Source organism: Hyla sarda, chromosome 2 (assembly GCF_029499605.1).
Source record: "Hyla sarda isolate aHylSar1 chromosome 2, aHylSar1.hap1, whole genome shotgun sequence".
Taxonomy (NCBI): Eukaryota; Metazoa; Chordata; class Amphibia; order Anura; family Hylidae; genus Hyla; species Hyla sarda.
Window position 1 is genome coordinate 486,060,234 of NC_079190.1, and position 24,469 is coordinate 486,084,702.

Genomic DNA, 24,469 nt, shown 5'->3' on the forward strand with positions numbered 1-24,469 from the left:
GGTCAAAGGCCATTATTTTTCCTGCGTCACCGAGTATATAAGCTCCTCCCCGCTTGTCGCCTCTTGTGCAGTCTCCATACAACCTGCAGTCATGGATAAAGCGATCACTGTCCTGAAGGGCTCCGCGGACGTCAATGGCGTCGTGTACTTCGACCAGGCAAGCTGCGCTCTTTCCGCTTCCCCGCGGCCATGCTGAGCCTTGTAGTGCGGCTGTCACAGGGTGGAGCCGTATCTCTTTTATTTTTTGCTTATTCATGGTGATCCATGGAGCTGTCTTTCAGCAGGAGGCCGCGCAGGCCCAGTAGGGAGGACGCTCATGTGTTCGCTCAGTCTATGACATTGTGTAATAGTTATGTATTGTGTGGTTGTGTCTGAACTAAAAATCTCATATTGCATTGCTTTGCAGCTCTGGAACTACAACGCCCAGCATGTCCTCCACGCATGTAGCTGTAGTTTCATCACACTTTGCATATAATTACTTATAATGTGATTTAAGTGGATCCCTTGTGCTGCAATCCTTGTCCCCCTTCTCTGCTATGGAACTACTGCTCCCAGCATGTCCTCCACACCATTGCTGGGAGTTGTAGTTTCATCACCCTTTGTATATAACCTTATGTTTATGTGAAACCCTTACATAATCTTATCATCCTCCTCTGCTCTAGAACTACAGCTCCCAGCATGCCTTCCACACCATTGCTGGGAGTTGTAGTTTCCCCACACTTTGCAAACGGTTTAGAACAGGGTTCCCCCAACCAGGGTGCCACCAGCTGTTGCAAAACTACAACTCCCAGCATGCCCGGACAGCCTTTGGCTGTCCGGGCATGCTGGGAGTTGTAGTTTTGCAACATCTGGAGGCACCCTGGTTGGGGAACACTAGTTTAATATGTGACCAAGTGGGGCCCTTGCATTATAATCCTTATCCTGCTTCTTTGCGCTGGAACTACAGCTCCCAGCATGCCCTCCACACCTTGCCGGGAGCTGTAGCTTTATCACATGTTGCATATAAATGTTTATAATGTGAATAAGTGGAGCCCTTGCATAACATTCCTCATCTTTCTGCTCTGGAACTACAGCTCCCAGCATGCCCTCCACACAATTGCTGGGAGTTGTAGTTTCACCACACTTTGCTAACTATTTATACCGGTGTTTCATAACCAGTTGGGGAAATACTAGTTTAGAATGTGACCAAGTGGGGCCCTTGCATTATAATCCTTACCCTGCTACTTTGCTCTGGAACTACAGCTCCCAGCATTCCTTCCACACTTGCTGGGAGTTGTAGTTTTACCACTGTATGTGACTTGGTGGAGCCCTTGCATAGTAATCCTCCTCCTTGTTGCATAATGTGCATCCTATTGGCTTGTGGCCATGGTAAATACTCCCCTGGTTGTTATGGTGAAGTCACTTCTCAGCAGTGTGTAGTATAAGGCTGGGTTCACACCACATTTTAGGACCATATACAGCGGGGGAGCTTAAACTGGGCGCTCCCGTATCCCTGCTGTATGCGGCCCGTATAATGCATTTCAATGAGCCGACCGGGGTGAGACACTGACTCCGGTCGGCTCATTTTTGCCTCGTATATGGTTTTCCCACTGGACCTAAAACTCTAGTCTACCACGGTTTTAGGTCTGGTGGGAAAACCGCATATGGGGCAAAAAAGAGCCGACCAGAGTCAGCGTTTCACTACGGTCGGCTCACTGAAATACAGTGACCCCCGACCTACGATAATTTCAACATACGATAGCCATTGCATGTCAAAGGCAGCTTCAACATACGATGCTTTTGTATGTTGGGGCCATCACATAAACGGCTATCCGGCAGAGCAGACTGCTTCAGCTGCCACCGGATAGCCGTTTACGGTGCCCCATGTGGTCCGCTGACTATCACTTACCTGTCCTCGGGATCCCCTGCATCGTCGGCGCTCCATCGTCATCACCACGCCTTCCCGTCATCCAATAGGAGCGGCGTGCGTAGCGACGTGGTGATGGCGATAAGGAACGACTATCCCTCCCGGGCGGCTGAGACGGTCTGGAGAGGCGGGGACACCATGGGGATGCTGCGACAGCAATGGGCGGCGACATCCAGGGCAGCGATGACGGTCCGGAGCGGCGGGGACAGGTAAGTATACCTTCCTATATTTAACATTGCACGGATCCCTCAACATACGATGGTTTCAACAAACAATGGTTCATTTGGAACAAATTAACATCGTATGTTGAGGAATCACTGTATATTACAAATGGAAGGGACACGGGAGCGCCTGGTTTTGGCTCCCCCAGCTGTATGTGGTCCCGTATTGCTTAAAACATGGTGTGAACCTGGCCTTACCCTGTGCAATATTCTACAATAAGGACAGAGTACTACTGCACTCATCATTGGTTAAAGGAGATCTGCGGTGTATAACTTATCCCCTGTCTGCAAGATAAGGGGATAAGTGTCTGATTGCAGGAGGGTCCGAACGACCCTGCTAGCTCTTGTATGGGGCCGCAGCTCTCCTGTGCAGGAGGCATGTCGGCCGCAGCATGACGCCACAGCTGACAGGCCTCCATTTATCTCTATAGGAGAGGTGCATTCCTGCCTCTCCCATAGAGCTGTATGTGGGGGGACGTGCTGTCGACCTTGGTGAGGTTGAGAACACGCGCATTAGCTGCGCACAGTGACGGTGAAACGCACAGCCTCACGCTAAGGCTGAGTTCACACCGCATTTTTGCAGTACAGTTCCCATATACGTTTTCTATTTGAAAACCATATGCATTGACTCTCCATTGAAAACCGTATGCCAAAAGATGCATCAGGTTGTGTCCGTTTTACATCCTACCACCGTTTTTGGTCTGGGTGAAAAACCGTATTGAAACATACTTAACATGGGAGTCAATGGGAACCATATGTGCATATGGTTCCATTCGGACTGCATTTTTTTTTTTTTTCTTGGAATTTCAAACAAACTTTATTCATAATGGAGTGAAAGTTAAAAAACTTGTATGTTTTCTCTTAAAAAAAAAAACAGATGCAACTGGATATAATTTTTCAAACCGTACACAGATTAAAACTTGTACACGTTTCAATAAGTTTGGTCAGATTTTGAGGAATCCATTTTTATAAAAATACCTGTATATGGGAAGCTCTGGGAACCAGCCAGTTCCATGTTATGTAGTGACTGTCCATTGAAGTAAATGGGAGCAGAGCTGCAGTAACATAGCATGGCCACTACACAACTTATGGCGCTGTCTGTTTCTGCCTTTGTGCTGTGGCTCTAGCAAACCATATGGTTGAAGATACTGGATGTCGGACCCATCAAGCAATGCAATAGTCCTAGGAACCCCTTACTATTTAAAACTGGTTCTGATACCATCTCCGATTTCTGTGGTTAACGTGCCCTAAAAATGTTTTTTTTAGATCTTTACTCTGTGGTGATGTTTTCTATAAATGTCCACCTACCTATTTCAGTGGTGGATGTGCAATGGCTTCCCCCTCATGACAGGCTCATCTAAAGTCCCTTTTGCATTAAAGCAAGCAGAGATCTTAAAAATGTGGATTGTTTGGGTATATTGGAAAATGGTTAGACAGATTTCCTGTGAACAGGATGGCTGTAGAGTGTCAGCCAAAATCAGGCCCTCAGCACCTGACTCCAGAAGGGTCATGTGCTGCATTATCCGGAAAATCCAGATTTTCCAGTTAAAGGAAATGGTTCAAATCCGGGTGCAAACTTTTTTTTTAAATATTTTTATAAAAACATAATAAAACAAATACTGACACGTTTCAGGGACTTCATCTACCTTCCTCAGATTGTCAAGGAAGTGGGATGAAGCCCCCAAAATGTCATTGTGCTTTTATTTTGTTTTAGTGAACAAGTCAGCCCTGGATTTGACCCATATCCTTTAATTGGAAAATCCGGATAAGCAGCATTTGACTTCAGAAGGGTCTGTCTTCTACTTCTCACCACATTTTATAAACAGGTCTATCTAGATCAGTGTTTTCCAACCAGGGTGCCTCCAGCTGTTGCAAAACTACGACTCCCAGAATGCCTGGACAGCCACAGGCTGTCCAGGCATGCTGGGAGTTGTAGTTTTGCAACAGCTGGAGGCACCCTGGTTGGAAAACACTGATTTAGTGGCTGATTGTGTAAGCCTGCACCCACAGCCAGCAATCCCTTAATCTTATAGTGTGAAAGGATTCCTCCCCGGGCCGGCCTCTAAACCCTTCACATGCTGTCACCTCGCATGCTGTTTAGACCTTTAGTCTGACAAAATAAGGTCAAAGGCAAAGAGCATGGTGAATCAGCAAGACTCCACCAGGCTGCTGTATATTTAGTGTCAAAATGAGAAATTTATTGGCAGCAATGGATAAAAAGACAATACAATATCAACAATCGTATAAAGGGCTATGATTGCCAACAACTATAACACATCATGTAATACAATGTAGTCAATGCGATCCTTCCTCAATCCAGCAGTATGAATGGAAGAGAGAAGGCCGACATTCGCTAACATGAAAATGTACAAGGGAAACAGGGTAGGATAGGGGTGGGAATACAGAGACGTCAAGGGTTATCCAGGTAAGCCAGTCAGGGTTCACACTTCACGAGTCAAACAATATGGACAGTAGAACAGCAGGTAAGCATCTGACTATTATATCGTTAAATAATAAGAAATGTCAGGAGCGTGAGAAGAGGAGATCCAAGGGTCCCAGACCTTTAGGAAGCTATCCATAGTATCAGCTCTGATAGCGTTCAATTTTTCCGAGAGGAGTATGTTATTGATCCTGGTGATGATCATATTAAGAGATAGGGTCATAGAGCGCCACTGTGCTGCAATATGGATTCGCGTTGCAAGAAGTATGAGTTGTGCCAAGCGAAATGTGGTATTATTAAAGCCCGCCGGTTTTGAACCTAAAAGACATATCTTGGGACATAGGGGGCATTCCCTATCCGTGATTTTTGAAATAAGATCAACCACCTGTTGCCATATGAGGGTGACGTGTGGACAAGACCACCATATATGGTACATGGATCCCCTCTCTCCACATCCCCTGAAACACAATGGGGAGACTTCCGGGTAGATGGCATTCAGTCTAGCGGGAACGTAGTAAGTCCTATGCAATAGTTTGAGTGAGGTTTCCACCAGAGAGACTTGCCAACTCCCCCTACTGAGAGTCTCACAGCAGGAGTGCCACTCTTGAGTAGTGAGTGATTCCCCAATGTCCTCCTCCCACTGTGTCATGAAAGGCAGTTTACCGTCAGGTGGTGGTCGGTTTAAGGAAGAGTAGATCAGGGAGAGTGAGCCTGTTCTCATAGGTGAGTACAACGCTGTCAATTCATATGAGGTGGGGTTATGTATCATATGAGGGGGAGATATGAGGCGTAAAAAGGAGAAAACTTGCGTCATTCTAAAGTGTTCTGAGGGAGGAGGGTGGAAGCGGGATATAAACATTTCCGAGGACATGAGTTTGTTAGCCACCAAAAAGTGGTTGAGTAGCGTAAGATTATTATCTTTCCACCATGCGAATTCAGGAGTATTAACTCCAGGTGGGAAATATGGGTTCGCTAGGATGGATACTACAGGGGATATTTGATTGAAGCAAGAGCTTAAACCTGACCGCCCTCCACAATAGTAAAGAGTATAAAGAAATAGAAGCCTTTACAGGTACATGTGCCATGATCGGACCCGATTGCCACATCAGGGATGAGAGGGTGTATGGATGTAGTAATTCATTCTCCAACTGTACCCACCTAGGGGAGGAGGAGGTAGCATTGCACAGCAACAGCTGGGAGAGCTGTGCTGCCTTGTAGTATAAGGTGAAGTTGGGAACTGAGAGACCCCCTAGGCGTTTGTGGTAAAACATAATGGATCTAGAAATGCGTGGATGGAGACCTCTCCAGAGGAATTTGAAGACCTCAGCCTGTAGCAATTTCAGATCAGCCACACGTATCGGGATCGGGAGAGTCCGAAACAAATAGAGAAGCTTTGGCAGGACTACCATTTTTATAGAATGTAAGCGGCCCAGCCACGATATGTGTGGTAGATTCCATCTGGCGAGGTCTGCTCTGATCGATCTGTACAAAGGTAGGTAATTAAGCCTATATAGAGCAGATAGAGAAGTAGGGAGAGAGATGCCAAGATATGGTAGATGAGATGTAAGAATTTTGAGAGGGAAGTTAGAGGAGAGAAGTGTCCGAATACCTGAGGGAGTGTTACATAGCATAACCTCCGACTTGGTTCTATTAACCACCAGGCCTGAGATAGTTGCAAATTTGTCTAATAGGGGAAAAAGGTTGGGGATGGAAATAATGGGATTCGTGATAGTAAGTAATAAGTCATCTGCGAACAAGTTAACTTTGTATTCCGAGTTCCCAATCCGCGCCCCCTTAATGTCCGGGTGGTGACGTATGAGGTTCGCCAGGGGCTCCATGATCAAAGCAAATAACGCTGGGGACAATGGACATCCCTGACGAGTACCCCTTTGTATGGGAATTGGAGATGGGGATGTAGAGGGAAGTTTAAGGTATGCCAGGGGAGAAGAGTACAACATCCGCAAGGCCTCCACAAAAGGACCCGCAAATCTCATAGCTTTCAAGACTCCAAACATATAGTCCCAAGAGACAGAATCAAACGCCTTTTCTATATCCAGCCCTAAGAGCGCTAGCGGTGTGTCCGTCTGTGATGCCCATTGAACAATATTGAGAACCTTGCGCATGTTGTCAGGTGCTTGCCTCCCCGGAATGAATCCTACTTGATCGTTATGCACTAGGTCAGGGAGAAGTCTATTGAGTCTCCTGGCCAAGATTGAAGTAAATATTTTAGCGTCTAGATTGATTAAAGAAATGGGACGATAATTAGAGGGGAGTAAGGGGTCCCTGCGGGGCTTGGGGATAACCACAATTGATGCTTGCAAAAATTCTTGGGGTAGAGGGGTACCGGACATTATAGAATTACATAAATTGGTAATATGTGGGGCAAGTAGGGGACTAAATTTTTTTATAGTACATAGCAGAGAGACCATCAGGGCCTGGTGCTTTGCCTAGTTTCAAGCCGGAGATAACGTCGGACACTTCCTCAAGTGTGATAGCAGCATTCAGAGAGTCCCTAGCATTAGAAGAAAGATGAGGTAGAGATATAGAGTGTAGAAAGGCATCCACCTCAACAGAGGGAGGAGAAGAGCGTTTAGAATAGAGAGAGGTGTAGAAAGAGTGAAAGGTGTCGTAGATCCGTGAGGGATGGGAAGTGGTGACACCGGGTCTCATTTGGATGCTATGCACCTTAGTAGACTCTTGTTTCTGCTTCAACATGGAAGCAAGTAGTTTATCGGGTTTGTTGGCCCATTTGTAGTATGTAGCTTTAGTCCACCTCAGGGCTTTTTCCGTGGCATTCAATAAAATAGCATCAAGCTGTAGCCTAGTCGTTTGGATGGCTCTATATAAGTATGTAGTGGGGTTAAGCTGGTGGGCCGTAGTTAAACGGGTCAATCGAGCTTCCAGTGTGGTCTGGGCCTGGAGTCTGTCGCGTTTAAGTTTGGATGCTAAAGCAATAAGCTTCCCTCTAATGACAGCTTTGTGGGCAGTCCAGACCCATCCCACATCGGAATCAGGAGAAAGGTTGTTAGAAAAGTATGTCGAGATTTCCTCCTCTAACTGGTCTCGGACAGTAGGACGAGTCAGAAGCGACTCATTAAGTCGCCATGAAAAGGGGGTGAGGCATTTGGTGGCAAACTGAAAATGGGAAAAGACTATGTCGTGGTCCGACCATGCACAGTGGATGTGTCTCGAGTAAAGTAAATAGGACAGAGTGGCGGAGGTAGCCAGGATCCAATCTATTCTAGTGTAAAGATTGTGTGCGGGTGAGTAGTATGTATATCCACGCGTTCCCAAGTTATGTTCCCTCCAAGTGTCAGCTAGGTGAAGTGATTGTAAGGTTCCAATGAGGAGCCTCTGCTGAGGGCCTGTGCGTCTGAATAAACTAGTGCTGGAGCGGTCCAAGACACCGTTGTATACCAAATTAAAATCACCGCACCATATCAAGTGGTCAAAGGTGAGGGAGCCCAGTCGACCCACCATCTGAACCAGAAATTGCAGAGGGTCCTCATTGGGAGCACACGAATTCACTATACAGAGTTTAGTTTCCTGTAAGGAGCCCTCCAGTATCAGGAATCTACCCTCCGGGTCCGTGTGTGTTGTGTGGAGAATAAAGGGGAAGGAATTGTGTAGGAGAGTAGCTACACCCCTGGATTTGGAAGTAAAAGAGGACAGATGAACTCTAGAGTAGTGGGGGTTGATATATTTAGGAAATGAGGTCTGGGTGAAGTGTGTTTCCTGCAGACACATTATTTCCGGGTGATGCCTCTGGTAGTCTAGAAACGCTTTTTTGCGCTTAATTGGAGAGTTGAATCCCCTAATATGTGAGAGCACTCTACACATACTAAGTGAAGGGGAATGGGGTGTAATCAGATGAGTGTGAACTAAGACGATGCAATAAACCCTCTACAAGTAGGGGGCAGTCAAATAGTATAACCAGTGACTTAATAGTTATTGATGAGCGGATGGTTACCTTGACGTCACAAAACAGGTAAGGGTATGGAATAGGAGAAGGGGAAAAGGGCAAATTCAAAGGTAAGTACATAGAAAAAAGGGTAAACAATAATTCAACATAAATATAACATGCACCAGCAGTCGCCGACAGGGGTACACCACCTCCACTGCTCTCCCCCGTCGGTCAATCACATACCGGTAAGCGAGGCAACATGATAATCCACTCTGCCAAACAGCCTCGCCATAGTGATAGGAGCGAGAGTGATATGAGGGTGAACATCCTGGTCACTAAGTAAAACATTGAGACAGGTAAATTAACCCCCTGCCCACCCCCCAAACCAAGCAACAGTCCCCGAGAGAACAAAATGAATATCAGCCATAATGGCTAAAACTCTTGGGATCCGAGAGTAAGAGGCTATATTCAAACACAGTTAAGGAACAGAGTCAACAATAAGAACCTGAAATCCGGCAGACCCGAACTTGTCCGGCTTCCGAGTGTAGATGTAAATCCTCGAAGAACAGGAACCACAGGAGAACAGCAAAGTTCCTTTGCGTAATCAGGAGTAATGGGAGTCAGGGAATCAAACAAGGCCTCATGTCCCAGGTATGAACAGAGCAATCAGGAACCAAATACTCGCACAGCATCAAGTCAGCCCGGTTTCTGGGATTGAGTGCGATGTCTCTTGTGTGACGAATCTACTCGGTTCCACATTCTTTTAAGCTGGGGTTGTCTCCTGGGTAACGGCGGTGGGTCCTCGTAAGGGACCCGTTCTTTGCGGAGGAGCTCCATTGCCTCTTGCGGAGTGCGTACAGTGTAAGTGGAAGAGTTAAGCACAAACTGCAGGCTAAAGGGGAACCCCCATTTGTAACGGACCTGAGCTTTTTGAAGTGCCAGGGTGACAGGTCGCATGTTGCGGCGGCGTTCCAAGGTGGAGGGAGCTAAGTCCGCATACAAATGGACAGAGGGCGGCATGCCCGGTAGCGGAGATACGTTCCTAGCTGCTTGAAGTATGCGATCTCTCGCCTCAGGGTAATGGAGTCGAAGCACAACATCTCTGGGTACCTCTGCGTTTTTGGGTTTAGTCAGAGCTCTGTGGATCCTGTCCATCCGCAGGAGTGATGTGTCCGCCTGAGGTAGGAGAGCCTGAAACAATGCGGTCACCGGACCGGGTAGATCAGTGAACGACTCAGGTAAGCCTCTGATGCGTATATTGGCTCTTCTGGACCTGTTCTCCAGGTCCTCAATCTTAAGTTCCAGGAGGTTAAGTCTCTCAGAATGTTCGGCAATGGAAGTGCGGTCAGCCTCCACCGCGTCAGCAATCTCGTCCGCTCGGACCTCCAGGTCCGCCACTCTGTGGCCCAACTCTCCCACTTGCCTGGTAAATTCAGCTATCGCTGAGGCCAGCTCGGCCTTAAACATGGCCTGGATGTTGCGGAATAGGTCGCTCTGGTCCGGCGGGTCAGCCTGTACGACAGGGGTAGGAGCCGTGTCAGTAATGTCCTCCTCCTCCTGGGTGTCCGGGAGAAGCGCGCCAGGAGTTGCCAGCGCCATCTTGGTCTTCGGCCCAGAACGGAACATGTCCGGAATGGTCTGTGAAAGCGACTGGGTCGTGGGCCCAGGTGAAGGCTGCTGCTGCTTGGACATCTTAGGAGGGTAGTCTGAGGTACTCACTGCTAGGGAGCTGAATTAACAGCGCTTAATGAGGCTTAATCACGGCAGGTGGCACGGAGCTCACATGGAGCACGTCTTCACCAGTGAGCTGCGCGCATGCGCCTCAGGCTGCTGTATATTTATACAATTATTTAATATAATCCTCCTCCAACCAGAAGCAGGCTCTGCTGGTTTGGTATCATGCCTCTAACATTTGCATGTGCACATACGGGCATTCAATGAACATTCTTGGATGGTGCCCACACTTAAAGTTGTACTCTGGTGGGAAAACACTTTTTTTATAATTTTTTTTTTTTTAAACAGATGCCAGAAAGTTAAACAGATTTGTAAATGACTTCTATTAAAAAAAAATCTTTATCCTTCAAGTACTTTTTAGCAGCTGTATGCTATGGAGGAAATCCTTATCTTTTTAAATTTCTCTTTTGTCTTGTCCAGTGATCTCTGCTGGCACCTGATGCCCATGTCAGGAACTGTCCAGAGCAGCATAGGTTTGCAAAGGGTGTTTTCTCCTGCTCTGGACAGTTCCTGATAACGGGCATCAGGTGTCAGCAGAGAGCACTGTGGACGAGACAAAAAATAAATTCAAAAAGGGAACTTTCCTCTGTAGCATACAGCTGCTAAAAAGTACTGGAAGGGTGAAGGTTTTTTTTTTTTTTTTTTTTTTTTTTATAGAAGTAATTTACAAATCTGGAACTTTCTGGCATCACTGGATTTAAAAAAATTCCACTGGAGTACCCCTTTAAGCTACATTTCACATGTAGAGGATTAGCACAATATCTCATACGCAAAAAGCAACACTTATCAAAGCTTCATTTTGTATTGCCTGTATTCTATATAATGCAGCACGGTCAGTTGACAAATTTCCTAATGGCCATTATAGGGATCATTGGTCATCCCGATGTACTGCTTGTGATGCCATTTCGGAAATCAGATCTGCTGTCATGGCAGCACGAGGTCATTGCAAGGCATGCGTAGCTTCCAAGTCTGTCTGTGCCTACGACAGGCTGTATCAGTAGAGTGCAGATCTCATGGATCTTGAGAAAATGTCATGTAGATAACAAGCTGGCAGCATTTTAATGCTGGAAACCTTGAGTCCTGGCATTATATGGATGTTACTGTGACAAGTATCACCCAGATAAACATTGTAGACCAGCTGCTCTTTTATGGTTCCTAGGGTCTTCCAAACAGTGTGCCTTCAGCTGTTGCAAGACAACAACTCCTAGCATGCCTGGACAGCCTTAAGCTGTCCAGGCATGCTGGGAGTTGTAGTCTTGCAACAGCTGGAGGCACACTGTTTGGAAGACACTGCTCTAATAGCAGAGGCATTTTTGGAAGGTTTATGTGCACTCTTGTGTTCCTGATCCATTGAACAATTTTTGCTGAATATTGCCAAACAGAGGTAGGTGTGGTGGTTAATCAGTTGCTAGATCATCTAAAGAACCTTCCCATAGATACTTTAATCCACACTGGCAATTAGTTCTCTATCAGACATTATAATCGATGACAAAAGACCTTTCATTCTTGGCACTAACATATACTGCTCAAAATATAAAGGGAACACTTAAACACAATGTAACTCCAAGTCAATGACGCTTCGGTGAAATCCCACTGTCCACTCAGAAAGCAACACTGACAATCAATTTCACATGCTGTTGTGCAAATGGAACAGACAACAGGTGGAAATTATAGGCAATTAGCAAGACACCCCAATAAAGGAGTAGTTCTGCAGGTGGTGGCCACTGACCATTTCTCAGTTCCTATGCTTCCTGGCTGATGTTTTGGTCAGTTTTTAATGCTGGCGGTGCTTTCACTCTAGTGGTAGCATGAGACAGAGTCTACAACCCACACAAGTGGCTCAGGTAGTGCAGCTTATCCAGGATGGCACATCAATGCGAGCTGTGGCAAGAAGGTTTGCTGTGTCTGTCAGCGTAGTGTCCAGAGCATGGAGGCGCTACCAGGAGACAGGCCAGTACATCAGGAGACGTGGAGAGTGCAACAACCCAGCAGCAGGACCGCTACCTCTGCCTTTATGCAAGGAGCACTGCCAGAGCCCTGCAAAATGACCTTCAGCAGGACACAAATGTGCATGTGTCCAAATGGTCAAACACTCCATTAGGGTGGTATGAGGGCCTGACATCCACAAGTGGGGGTTGTGCTTACAGCCAAACACCATGAAGGATGTTTGGCATTTGCCAGAGAACACAAAGATTGGCAAATTTGCCACTGGCACCCTGTGCTCTTCACAAATGAAAGCAGGTTCACACTGAGCACATGTGACAATCTGGAGATGCCGTGGAGAGCGTTCTGCTGCGTGCAGCATCCTCCAGCATGACCGGTGTGGGGTGGCATATCTTTGGGGGGCTGCACAGCCCTCCATGTACTTGCCAAAGGTAGCCTGACTGCCATTAGGTACCTAGATGAGATCCTCAGACCCCTTGTGAGACCATATGCTGGTGTGGTTGGCCCTGGGTTCCTCCTAATGAAAGACAATGCTAGACCTCATGTGGCTAGTGTGTCAGCAGTTCCTGCAGGAGGAAGGCATTGATGCTATGGACTGGCCGCCCATTCCTCAGACCTGAATCTGATTGAGCACATCAGGGACATCATGTCTCGCTCCATCCACCAACACCACGTTGCACCACAGACTGTCCAGGAGTTGGCGGATGCTTTAGTCCAAGTCTGGGAGGACCTCCCTCAGGAGACCATCCACCACCTCATCAGGATCATGCCCAGGCATTGTAGGGAGGTCATACGGGCACGTGGAGGCCACACACACTACTGAGCCTCATTGTGACTTGTTTTAAGGACATTACATAAAGTTGGATCAGCCTGTAGTGGGGTTTTCCACTGATTTTTTTATTTAAATTTTTTTTTTTTTTTGACTCCATATCCAGACCTCCATGGGTTGATAAATTTGATTTCCATTGATAGTTGAATGTGCTGACAACAAAATCACAAAAAAAAATTATGTAAAGACGAAAGTATTTCATACCATTAGTTCATTCATTCAGATCTAGGATGTGTTATCTTAATGTTCCCTTAATTTGAGCAGCATATTTTATGGGAATCTATTTCAGTATGTGCTTTCTCCTGGTTAAAATACTGGCAACCTGATTAAAGTACATTATAATTTTTACTTTTTGGGAGGGATAGCAGTCATGGTTCGATTATACACTATTTCCATTAGGCTATTGTGGACTTGGAGGTTAGTAGCCTCTGTTTGGAGATTCCTTTTAAATGGGCAATGTCACCAAAACTCTTTATCTTGATCGTTCAGGGTGTCTAGACCCTGACAATCAGCAGAATCAGCTAGGAGAGGTGCATTCTCTTGATGTCACGTGAGAATAGGTTGCATTATGTAACAGGCTTCGGGACATAAGCACAGAGCAAGGAGAGAAGTGCGCGGCATTACACTTCCTTTCCTGTCCGTTCTAGCAATTTGTCTGAGCAGACAGACACGGACTGATTAACCCCTTAAGGACTCAGGGTTTTTCCGTTTTTGCACTTTCGTTTTTTCCTCCTTACCTTTTAAAAATCATAACCCTTTCAATTTTCCACCTAAAAATCCATATTATGGCTTGTTTTTTGCGTCGCCAATTCTACTTTGCAGTGACATTAGTAATTTTACCCAAAAATGCACGGTGAAACGGAAAAAAAAAAAAATCATTGTGTGACAATCGAAAAAAAACGCCATTTTGTAAATTTGGGGGCTTCCGTTTCTACGCAGTGCATATTTCGGTAAAAATTACACCTTATCATTATTCTGTAGGTCCATACGGTTAAAATGATACCCTACTTATATAGGTGTGATTTTGTCGCACTTCTGGAAAAAATCATAACTACATGCAGTAAAATTTATACATTTAAAAATGTCATCTTCTGACCCCTATAACTTTATTTTTCCATGTACAGGGCGGTATGAGGACTCATTTTTTGTGCCGTGATCTGAAGTTTTTATTGGTATGATTTTTGTTTTGATCTGACTTTTTGATCACTTTTTATTCATTTTTTTAATGTTATAAAAAGTTACCAAAATACGCTTTTTTGGACTTTGGAATGTTTTTGCGCGTACGCCATTGACCGTACGGTTTAATTAATTATATATTTTTATAGTTCGGACATTTACGCACGCGGCGATACCACATATGTTTTTTTTTATTTTTTACACGGTTTTATATTTTTTTATGGGAAAAGGGGGGTGATTCAAACTTTTATTAGGGAAGGGGTTAAATGACGTTTAACACTTTTTTTACTTTTTTTTTTTTTTTGCAGTGTTATAGGTCCCATAGGGACCTATAACACTGCACACACTGATCTCCTATGCTGATCACTGGCGTGTATTAACACGCCTGTGATCAGCATTATCGGCACTTGACTGCTCCTGCCTGGATCTCAGGCACGGAGCAGTCATTCGTCGATCGGACACCGAGGAGGCAGGTAAGAGCCCTCCCGGTGTCCGATCAGCTGTCCGGGACGCTGCGATTTCACCGCGGCGGTCCCGAACAGCCCGACTAAGCAGCCGGGATACTTTCAGTTTCACTTTAGAAGCGGCGGTCAGCTTTGACCGCCGCTTCTAAAGGGTTAATACCGCACATCGCCGCGATGTGTGGTATTAGCCGCGGGTCCCGGCCGTTGATTAGCGCCGGGACCCACGCAATATGATGCGGGATCGCGGCACGATCCCGCTCCATATCGCAGGAGCCGGCACAGGACGTAAATATACGTCCTGCGTCGTTAAGGGGTTAAAAAAAAAAAAAAAATCCTACAGACATATCAAATGTGTTTTGACAGGTACACTTTAATGTAGTGCCCTCCACTGGGTGTAAAGACAATGACATGTATTTTTGATGCATTTACTGCTTTTTCTGGAGCTCTGTCAGGGTCCATGCTGTAGACCAGTGGTCTTCAACCTGCAGACCTCCAGATGTTGCAAAACTACAACTTCCAGCATGCCCGGACAGCCAACGGCTGTCCGGGCATGCTGGAAGTTGTAGTTTTTCAACACCTGGAGGTCCACAGGTTGAAGACCACTGCTGTAGACTGTGAATCTGAAGGTTATTAAATGGTTACTTGCTCAAACACTTTTGTAACTCCTGAATGTAAACCAGCCCTCTGCAGCTTGTAAAGCCAAACTCTGCCCTGGCAAGAGTCTATTTACAAGGGTAGTGAAGGATTAGAGTTGGCGTAGCTGCCCTGTAATAATGACGCTGCAATTTTTTAGCTGCTTGTGGTGGATCTGTAATGTGTTAGAAATAAAAAAATAAAATAAAAATCCTAATGGCTCACTTAGCATTAAGAACTCTGGTTAAGTACAGCTGGAGTAGTTTGCTATTTCTGCTTGAAGCAAAGTCCCATTGTTATTAATAGGATTCTGCTGCACTGTTCATAATTTGGAAAATTGTCACCCCCCCCCCCCTCTCTCTTAGACAGGAATGGAGGGGTGTGACATTATGAACACAGAAGCATGAAGCAGGTGTTCTTCATAAATGTTCAGAATGCCGGGGTGTGGGCTCAGATTGCGGGGGACAACTACCTATATAAATATCCTATTTTATAGTAATACACTAGGAGCATGTTTTGTCCTTAATGTCTCAGTATTTCCACCATAGTGTTGATCTACTTACAAGGCCCCTGTGTAGATTTACTTTGTGTTCTTTGTCTACAGGTTGGGGATGAAGTGACTGTGAAGGGCACTATTAACGGGCTGAAAGACGGGCTCCACGGCTTCCACATCCATGCTTTTGGAGATAACACTAATGGTAAGTAGAATAAAACACTACAGCAGCACTTTTTTTTTTTTTTTTTTTTTTTTTCCCCAGATGTAATTTGGCTTTGGCCAAGATATTTTGGTGACTTCAAAAAAACAAACTTTTGATCCATATGTACATTCAGCTGCACATCAGTTTGTTCTCTAATTGGGGATAACTATCATTGTTGGAAGACCCCTTTAGAAACTGCACGTTTACTGATGCATGTTCTAGTTCACTTCAGTTTTGTAAACACTACAGAGTTGAACCATTTTAGGCTGGACAGTTTTGAGCAGATTTATTTTACCTGCTTCAACAATTAAAATATTAGAGTATTTTGGCAATGGAAAAGCTCTATTTTAGTTTTCCACATGGACTTGGGCATGAGGGAACTCTTAAAGAGGTAGTCCAGTACTAGAGAAAAGGTATCCCCCTATCTCACGCCTGGCACCCCATAAATGCAGTGTAGACCACGGCCCAAAGCTGTGCAGTGCTCAGTCTCTCCAATAGAGAATAATCGAGGGGTCACGTCAGCCACAGCTTTGTGAGGTGGTTGACACTCCCCAACTCATGAGAGCCAGGGTGCTGGAGAGATTGCAGGGGTCCCAGCGGGTGGACCCCCTGCAGCTAGGGGAGAAGTTTATTTATACTGTTTAACTTCTTTAACCCCTGCAGGACATATGTTTACGTCCTGCGCAGGCTCCCGCGATATGAAGCGGGGTCACACAGCGACCCTGCATCGGCGCTCAACGGCCGGGACCTGCGGCTAATACCACACATCGCCGATCGCGGCAATGTGCGGTATTAACCCTTTAGAAGCAACGGTCAAAGCTGACTAGCCAGGATACTTTCACTTTAGAAGTGGCAGTCAGTCGGGCTGTTCGGGACCGCTGCGGTGAAATTGCGGCGTCCCGAACAGCTCACAGGACACAGGAGGGCCCCTACCTGCCTCCTCGGTGTCCGATCGACGAATGACTGCGCCATGCCTGAGATCCAGGCAGGAGCAGTCAAGCGCCGATTACTCTGTTCACAGGCATGTTAATACACGCCAGTGATCTGTGTAGAAGATCAGTGTGTGCAGTGTTATAGGTCCCTATGGGACCTATAACACTGCAAAAAAAAGTAAAAAGTGTTAAAGGTCATTTAACCCCTTCCCTAATAAAAGTTTGAATCGCCCCCCCTTTTACCATAAGTGTAAATAAAAAATAAACATATGTGGTATCGCCGCGTGCGTAAATGTCTGAACTATAAAAATATATAATTAATTAAACCGCACAGTCAATGGCGTACGCACAAAAGTCCAAAAAGCGTGTTTTTGGTCACTTTTTATATCATAAAAAAATGAATAAAAAGTGATCAAAAAGTCCGATCAAAACAAAAATTATACCGATAAAAACTTCAGATCACAGCGCAAAAAATGAGTCCTCATACCGCCCTGTACATGGAAAAATAGTTATAGGGGTCAGAAGATGACACTTTTAACGTATAAATTTTCCTGCATGTAGTTATGATTTTTTCCAGAAGTGTGACAAAATCAAACCTATATAAGTAGGGTATCATTTTAACCGTATGGACCTACAGAATAATGTGTCAATTTTACCGAAATATGCACTGCGTAGAAACAGAAGCCCCAAAAGTTACAAAATGGCATTTATTTTTCTTCGATTTTGTCGCACAATGATTTTTTTTTCCATTTTGCCATTAATTTTTGGGTAAAATGACTGTCACTGCAAAGTAGAATTGGTGATGCAAAAAAATAAGCCATAATATGGATTTTTAGGTGGAAAATTGAAAGGGTTATGCTTTTTAAAAGGGAAGGAGGAAAAAATATAAGTGCAAAAACTGAAACCCTGAGTCCTTAAGGGGGTTAAAAGGACTGAATGAAAATTCTGGGGGCAGAATCCCTATGTAAAATTATATTGTAGTGTTCCCCAGATTCACAATGTTGGGGTCCTGAACAGGAGTATACTGTATGAAGTGCAGTCTGTAGTGTACAGTTAAACTCATTTGATGTCCCTGTATAATATTATTTTGACTCTCCTAATATTGAATGTTTTCATAGGCTGCATAAGTGCCGGTCCACACTTCAACCCACATGGCAAGAAACACGGTGGTCCAGAGGATGAGGAGAGGTAACTGGTGACGACATACTGTGTTATAGTAGTCTCCAGCTGTTGCAAAACTACAACTCCTAGTATGCTGGGAGTTGTAGCTGTGCAACAGTTTGAGGACCAAAGTGTGGAGACTACTACTCCATTAACTGGTTTGCAGTGTCCCTGTCATTTAGCCAAACTCACTGTCTGTGTTCAGAAGACCCCCATAGATTTTAAGAACAAGCAGGTAAACGCTCATATGTTGACCTTGTCCTCTTGTATGGGTGAATTGTAGGGATTGACAAACTTTATTTATTTTTATTCCCCACCCCTTAGGATAGCATGTAGATGAGTCTTTAAATGGACAGTTTAGCCCTTATTTACCTTTAATCTCACTGTTCCTCAGGCATGTTGGGGATCTTGGAAACATAACCTCCAAAGATAATGTGGCAACCTTCGAATTCAAAGATAAGCAAATTTCACTGAATGGGCCGCACAGTATCATTGGTCGCACAGCAGTGGTAAGTAATACTTACAGGCTGTGATCAGACACTCAATGTTTCTTTCCTAAATGCACCCTTTTCCTGACATGTGAGTGATCCGGTCCGTCATGCAAAAACATGTAATTGGCAACCTGTGACTGAACTTATCAATCGCGCAGAGAAAGTGATCAGGGAGTGCTTTCTCTGCTCTCTCAGCATCTGCATCACAGCTGGGGTCCCACTGCAGCTGCTGACAGATTGCTCCAGTCTTGGCAACATTAACCCCATAGATGCTGTGGTCAGTTCAGACCATGGCATCTTCAGGATTGACAAGGGGAGGTAGGCCCCCACCTGTCCCTATCAGCAACCCTGCAATGTGATTGTGGGGTCCTGATGGTTGCCATGGTTGAAAGAGGCTAGCTGATGGCCTCCTGAGTATGGAAGCTTGTGAGAAAAAAATTTACATTCCTGTTAAGTTTCACAAAGCTGCATGTATCACTAAAAGTTTACCACTAATATACAATATATCACAATAAACTATAGAACATGAGTACGCTACACAAGAAAAAAGAAAATGACAACTTAACAAATACCCCAGAAATGTGAAAAGCCTTTGCCCAGAATTACTAAATGTCCTTAAGGTCAACTCTATTGGTCAATTTTACAGTATTTTGTAAGACTTTAGCTGGCTGTCCTAGGTTGCACAGAGCTCCTGGATGTGTAATCTTTGCTTTTCCACCCCCTTTAGTGTTAGAGCAGCAGGTGCTGGGAAGAGGATTAGGATTAAATCAGTATGGTGAGAGGGGAAAGGATTCAGGACTAGGTTTCCATCACAATTTGTACCTTTGAAGCACTGATAAGTCGGGGAAACTGTCAAAATGGCATGCCGAATATCAGTGCTTGTACAGACATGGACCCAATTTATTTCAGTGGCCCGAGCAGAGTCAGCTAGTGACTAGATTATGGGGAATTTACCGGTGATTACACCAGAAGTACACAAGAAATCCTGTTAGTAGCAGGTTGCATACTGCACATCAGGGGGTCTGAGAATGAATGCAGATCATTGCCTTGGCACAGCCTTTTCACTCAAGGTAACAACTAACATATGGAAAATTTTTCTTTGACCATTTTGTCTCACACATCTTTGCCAGAGTGTAAACCTCCTTCTAAGGCTGGGTTCACACCACGTTTTAACTACAATTCCCGTATATGGCTGGGAGGAGGGGGGTGGGGCTTAATCGCGGCACCCACACTCAGCCATATTCGGGAACCGTATTTAATGCATGTCTATGAGCCAACCGGAGTGAACCGCAGCCTCTGGTCGGCTTCGTTTTTGGCCGTATGCGGTTTCCCGACCGTAGGCAAAAACGCGGTCAACCACGTTTTTGCCTGCAGTCGGGAAACCGCATACTGCCAAAAACAAAGCCGGCCGGAGGCTGCGGTTCACTCCGGTTGGCTCATAGACATGCATTAAATACTAGGGGTGTGAATCGCCAAGAATTGGCGATACGACTCGAATCGCAATACCAGTGTGGCGATTCCATATATCCCAATACAGTCTAGGTGACGATACATCACAATATATCCCGATACATCACCCACCAGGGAGCATTCACAGATCCCTTTAGATGCCGCTGCCAGCTTTGACAGCTGCTATCTAGTAGTCCAACGCGCACTTTTCTCATTGTATCCCGTCCGGGCTGCAAAATAAAACACACTTTCTCTTACCTGCCAACAAGCCCCCGGTGCTCCGGTACAGGTGTTCGGTCCCCGGGCTGTATTCTTCTCACTTCCTGTTAGCCCGGCACGTCACACGGAGCTTCAGCCTATCACCGGCCACAGCGATGTCCCGCCTCGACTGGTGATGGGCTGAAGCTCCGTGTGACGTGCCGGGCTAACAGGAAGTAAGAAGAATACAGCCCAGGGACCAAAATGCTGTAACAGTGTACGGGGGCTCGTTGGCAGAAAGTTAATTTATTTTTTTTATTTTGTAGCCCGGACGGTATAAAATGAGAAGTGTTTGCCGGACTACTCTTAATAGCCAGCCACGGCGATCGCTGCATGCTGGATATTAGCGGCGGCCCCCGGCTACTGAGAACAGCTGGGGGCTGCAGAGTATGGAGCAGGCACGAGTCGGAGCCCACTGTGTACACCCAGAGCGCTGTCTCATCAGATCCGGCTCGACAAATGTGGAACTTGTATCTCCTGATGCCCGGGACATGCTTTTTCCGGGCGTCAGGAGATACAAATTCCACTTCCCTAAAAGAATCGATTCAAAAATATTTTGAATCGATTCAATATTGCCAAGTAGGTAAATGCGATAATCACGCAAATCAATTATTTTTTTTTTTTTTCTTACATCCCTATTGAATACGGCTGAGTGCAGGTGGTGATTAAGCACCGCCCCCTCCCAGCCGTATACGGGGACCATAGTTAACAAAACGTGGTGTGAACCCAGCCTAACTCCTGTGTGTATATAGATAGTGATCAGGTACTAGTGATGTCTTGGTTGGGAAATACTGAGTAGTGAGAGGCTTAGGAGAAACCAGAAAAACCTGATGCTCCCCGCAGCCCTGGTCTCTGTAGGTCTGCAGATCCCATTCTGCTCTGTGCGGTCCTGGTATGTTCTGTGCTCCAACATTCAGCTGGTTCAGGACTGTTCCAGCTCAGCCAGTCAGTGTATCATCCCAGTGACTGGCTGAGCAGGAATGTCCTAGAAGACACCAGACTGCAGGGAGAACGTGATCTGCAGCAGACCTACACTTTATTTTTTTTATTTTTTTTGCACCAAACATTAATGGAGTGAATGTGACATGAAATGGAGATTTTGTCATGACATGGGGGTGTGGACATCAGGGGACAGATTAAATGGGGGGGGGGGGGGAGGGCACTGCTATTTGACAAACTGAACTCCCTCCATTTCAAGTCACATATCTGAATCACAATATTTAACAATACAGTAACCCTGACATATGATCAAATCAACATACGATGGCCTCTCAGAGGCCATCACATGTCGATGTCCGCATCGACATGCGATGCTTTTATGTTGGGGCAATCGCATTAACTGCTATCCGACAGTGCAAAATGCTTAAGCTGCTGTCGGATAGCAGTTTCAGCATCCCAGACAGGTTCACTTGCCTATCCCCACTGCTCCGGGTCCACTTCGTGATCCTCCGGCGTCTTCTGCATCTTCTCCGGGGTCCGGGCCTCACTTTCCGGCATCGTTATGTCGCTGTGCGCGCTGTCCAGGCGCAGCAGCGTAATAACGTCGCCAGAAAGCGAGGCCCGGACGCCAGAGAAGATGCAGAAGAAGCCGGAGGATCACGAAGTGGACCCGGAGCGGCGGGGACAGGTGAGTATTAAATGCACTTTTTACATAGCACAAATCCCTCAACATACGATGGGTCGTTTGGAACAAATTACCATCATATGTTGAGATACCACTGTATAATCACACTTGCACATTTCCTCATTGTGCAGCCCTACTGGGTGTCTCAATCATCTAGCTGGCAGGATAAATGGTGGAGTTCTGTAACAGTGTTCTCCATGGAAAGGATTTACATTCAGAATTTTTTTTTTTCCCCCCCCAGGTCCATGAAAAACAGGATGATCTGGGAAAAGGTGGTGACAATGAGAGCCTGGTGACGGGCAATGCTGGTGGTCGTCTGGCTTGTGGTGTCATTGGAATCCGTCAGTAAATACACAAGGATCAGTAACTTGTCATTGTTTGTCGGACACCGCTGCAGAAAACCCAGGGAACAAGTCTTCTGTGTCTCTATCTGCAGAATTATTGTCATTCAGTTACCACTGCTCTCATGTCAGCGACTGACATTGTATCATTTTATATAAAGCTTTATTGAAACTATTCTACTCGTTTGGTCATTGTTAGATTTTCTATTTGTTTATAATGAAAATGGTGTAGAAAAGTACAGTATTTTATCTAAGCTAGTGTTTACTGGTAGGTATTAAAGTATTTCTATTTAGTACATGGTGGTTAGGAATTGCCGCTCTGGATAAGAGAACACAGGATAATCTACAACACTTGTTCAGTTGCTTAATTAAAATAACTAATCATCCAATCACATGACAGCAACTTAATACATTTAGGCATGTAGATTTGGTCAGACAACTTGAGATCAAAGCATCAAAAAAGTGGAGTGGGAAGGGGATTCCTGTTTTAATTGTGGCATGTCTGTGGTGCCAGATGGGCTGGTTTGGGTATTTTAGAATCTACTGGGATTCTTGCATACAATCAATATAGAGATTTTTGAAAGAAAATATCCAGTTAGTGGCGGTTGTGTATGAAAACTCATTACCACCAAGGTCTACAGAACACAATCTCTGACCACACATGTCCAACCTTGAAGCAGATGGACTACAGCAGCAGACGACCACACCAGGTGCTGCTCCTGTCAGCTAAGAACAGGAAACTGGGTGTTAAGTGATTATATGGAGAGTGCAACTTGTAAGTGATTATATGGAGAGTGCAACTTGTAGCCTATCACATCATGCAGTTCTTCATAGCAGTGGTCTCCAACCTGCAGACCTCCAGATGTTGCAAAACTACAACACTCAGCATGCCTAGACAGCTGTTGGCTGTCCAGGCATGCTGGAAGTTCTAGTTTTGCAACATCTGGAGGTCCACAGGTTGGAGAAAACTGCTTTATAGCTTTAAGGGACCAAATAACCATGTGTATATACGGTACTCAAGTATTAGCCATTCCAAATATAAGCAGAGGCCCCTAATTTACCCCAAGAACCTAGGAAAGCTTATTGACTAGAGCAGGGGTCCTCAAACTTTTTAAACGGGGGGGGGGGGGGGGGGGCCAGTTCATGGTCCCTCAGACTGTTGGAGGGCCGAACTATAGATATCAAAACAGGAATAAATTCCTATGCACACATATATCTTATTAGTGGACTACCACTTTAAGAACACAGCGCAGTCCCCCCCCCCCCCCCCCCCCCCACATTAGGTTGTAGTTCCCCCACATTAGGGTTGGCAGTACAGTTCCCCCACATTAGGGTTGGCAGTATAGGTCCCCCCCATTAGGTGCAGTACAATTCCCCCACATTAGGTTGGCAGTATACTCCCCCCCCCCCCCCCCCCCCCCCCACATTAGGTGCAGTATAGTTCACCCACATTAGGTTGTAGTTCCCCCACATTAGGTGCAATATAGTTCCCACACATTACGTGCAGTATAGGTCCCCCCTACACTAGGCTGGCAGTATAGGTCCCCCCTACACTAGGCTGGCAGTATAGGTCCCCCACAGGCATACAGCCTCCAGCCATAAAGTGTGGCTGGAGGCTGTATGCCTGTGTACTGCCCCATTTCAGTGTTCCGATCACCGCTCCTCGGGTTCGGCCATAGCAGGACCGGAGGATCGGTGGTCAGAACACCGAAAGGACGCGCCGCTGGTAAACACTTACCTACTACCAGCGCGCGCGTCCTTGCTTCTCCACTGCTCCGCGCTCGGTTGCCATGGGCGCACGCATGGGACGTCAGTGACGTCGCTGTGTGCGCCGGCTCCCGGCGGTCCCTGCGTTTTTAAAGTAAACGTGGGCCGCAGGGACTTCACAGAGGCATCCTTGTGTTCCGAAAGCATGTTTCGGAACACAGGGATGTCCTAAGGAAAAAACACCCGACGGGCCGGGTAAATGCACTCCACGGGCCGCATGTGGCCCGCGGGCCATAGTTTGAGGACCCCTGAACTAGAGTATAAGCCTAGGTTGGGAAATCACCCCCTAATTTCTTCTCACCTCCCCAGATGTTGCTCTAGTAACTGCAGGGACCATCCAGGGAGGGTGAGCTGGGCCCACCCATCTTCACTGCAGGGACCGTCTGCATGCCAGTGGGAGGCCTTCTCTGCTCTGGGCCATCCATCTTCACCGGGAGGCCTTCTCTGCTCCGGCTATCCTCTGACTAGTGACGCTGCATTGACACAACACGGGGACG

The 24,469-nt window shown here is 46.0% G+C and overlaps 1 protein-coding gene across 1 annotated transcript; it reads left to right on the plus strand.

Annotated features, from left to right (window-relative positions):
• Window positions 1–22,380, plus strand: SOD1 (superoxide dismutase 1). Its single transcript, XM_056559540.1, has 5 exons — window positions 1–157; window positions 15,856–15,949; window positions 18,000–18,069; window positions 18,437–18,551; window positions 22,106–22,380. The coding sequence occupies exons 1-5, from the start codon at window positions 92–94 to the stop codon at window positions 22,211–22,213; spliced, it is 453 nt and encodes a 150-aa protein (XP_056415515.1). The 5' UTR covers window positions 1–91; the 3' UTR covers window positions 22,214–22,380.
• The last annotated feature ends 2,089 nt before the right edge of the window (window positions 22,381–24,469 follow it).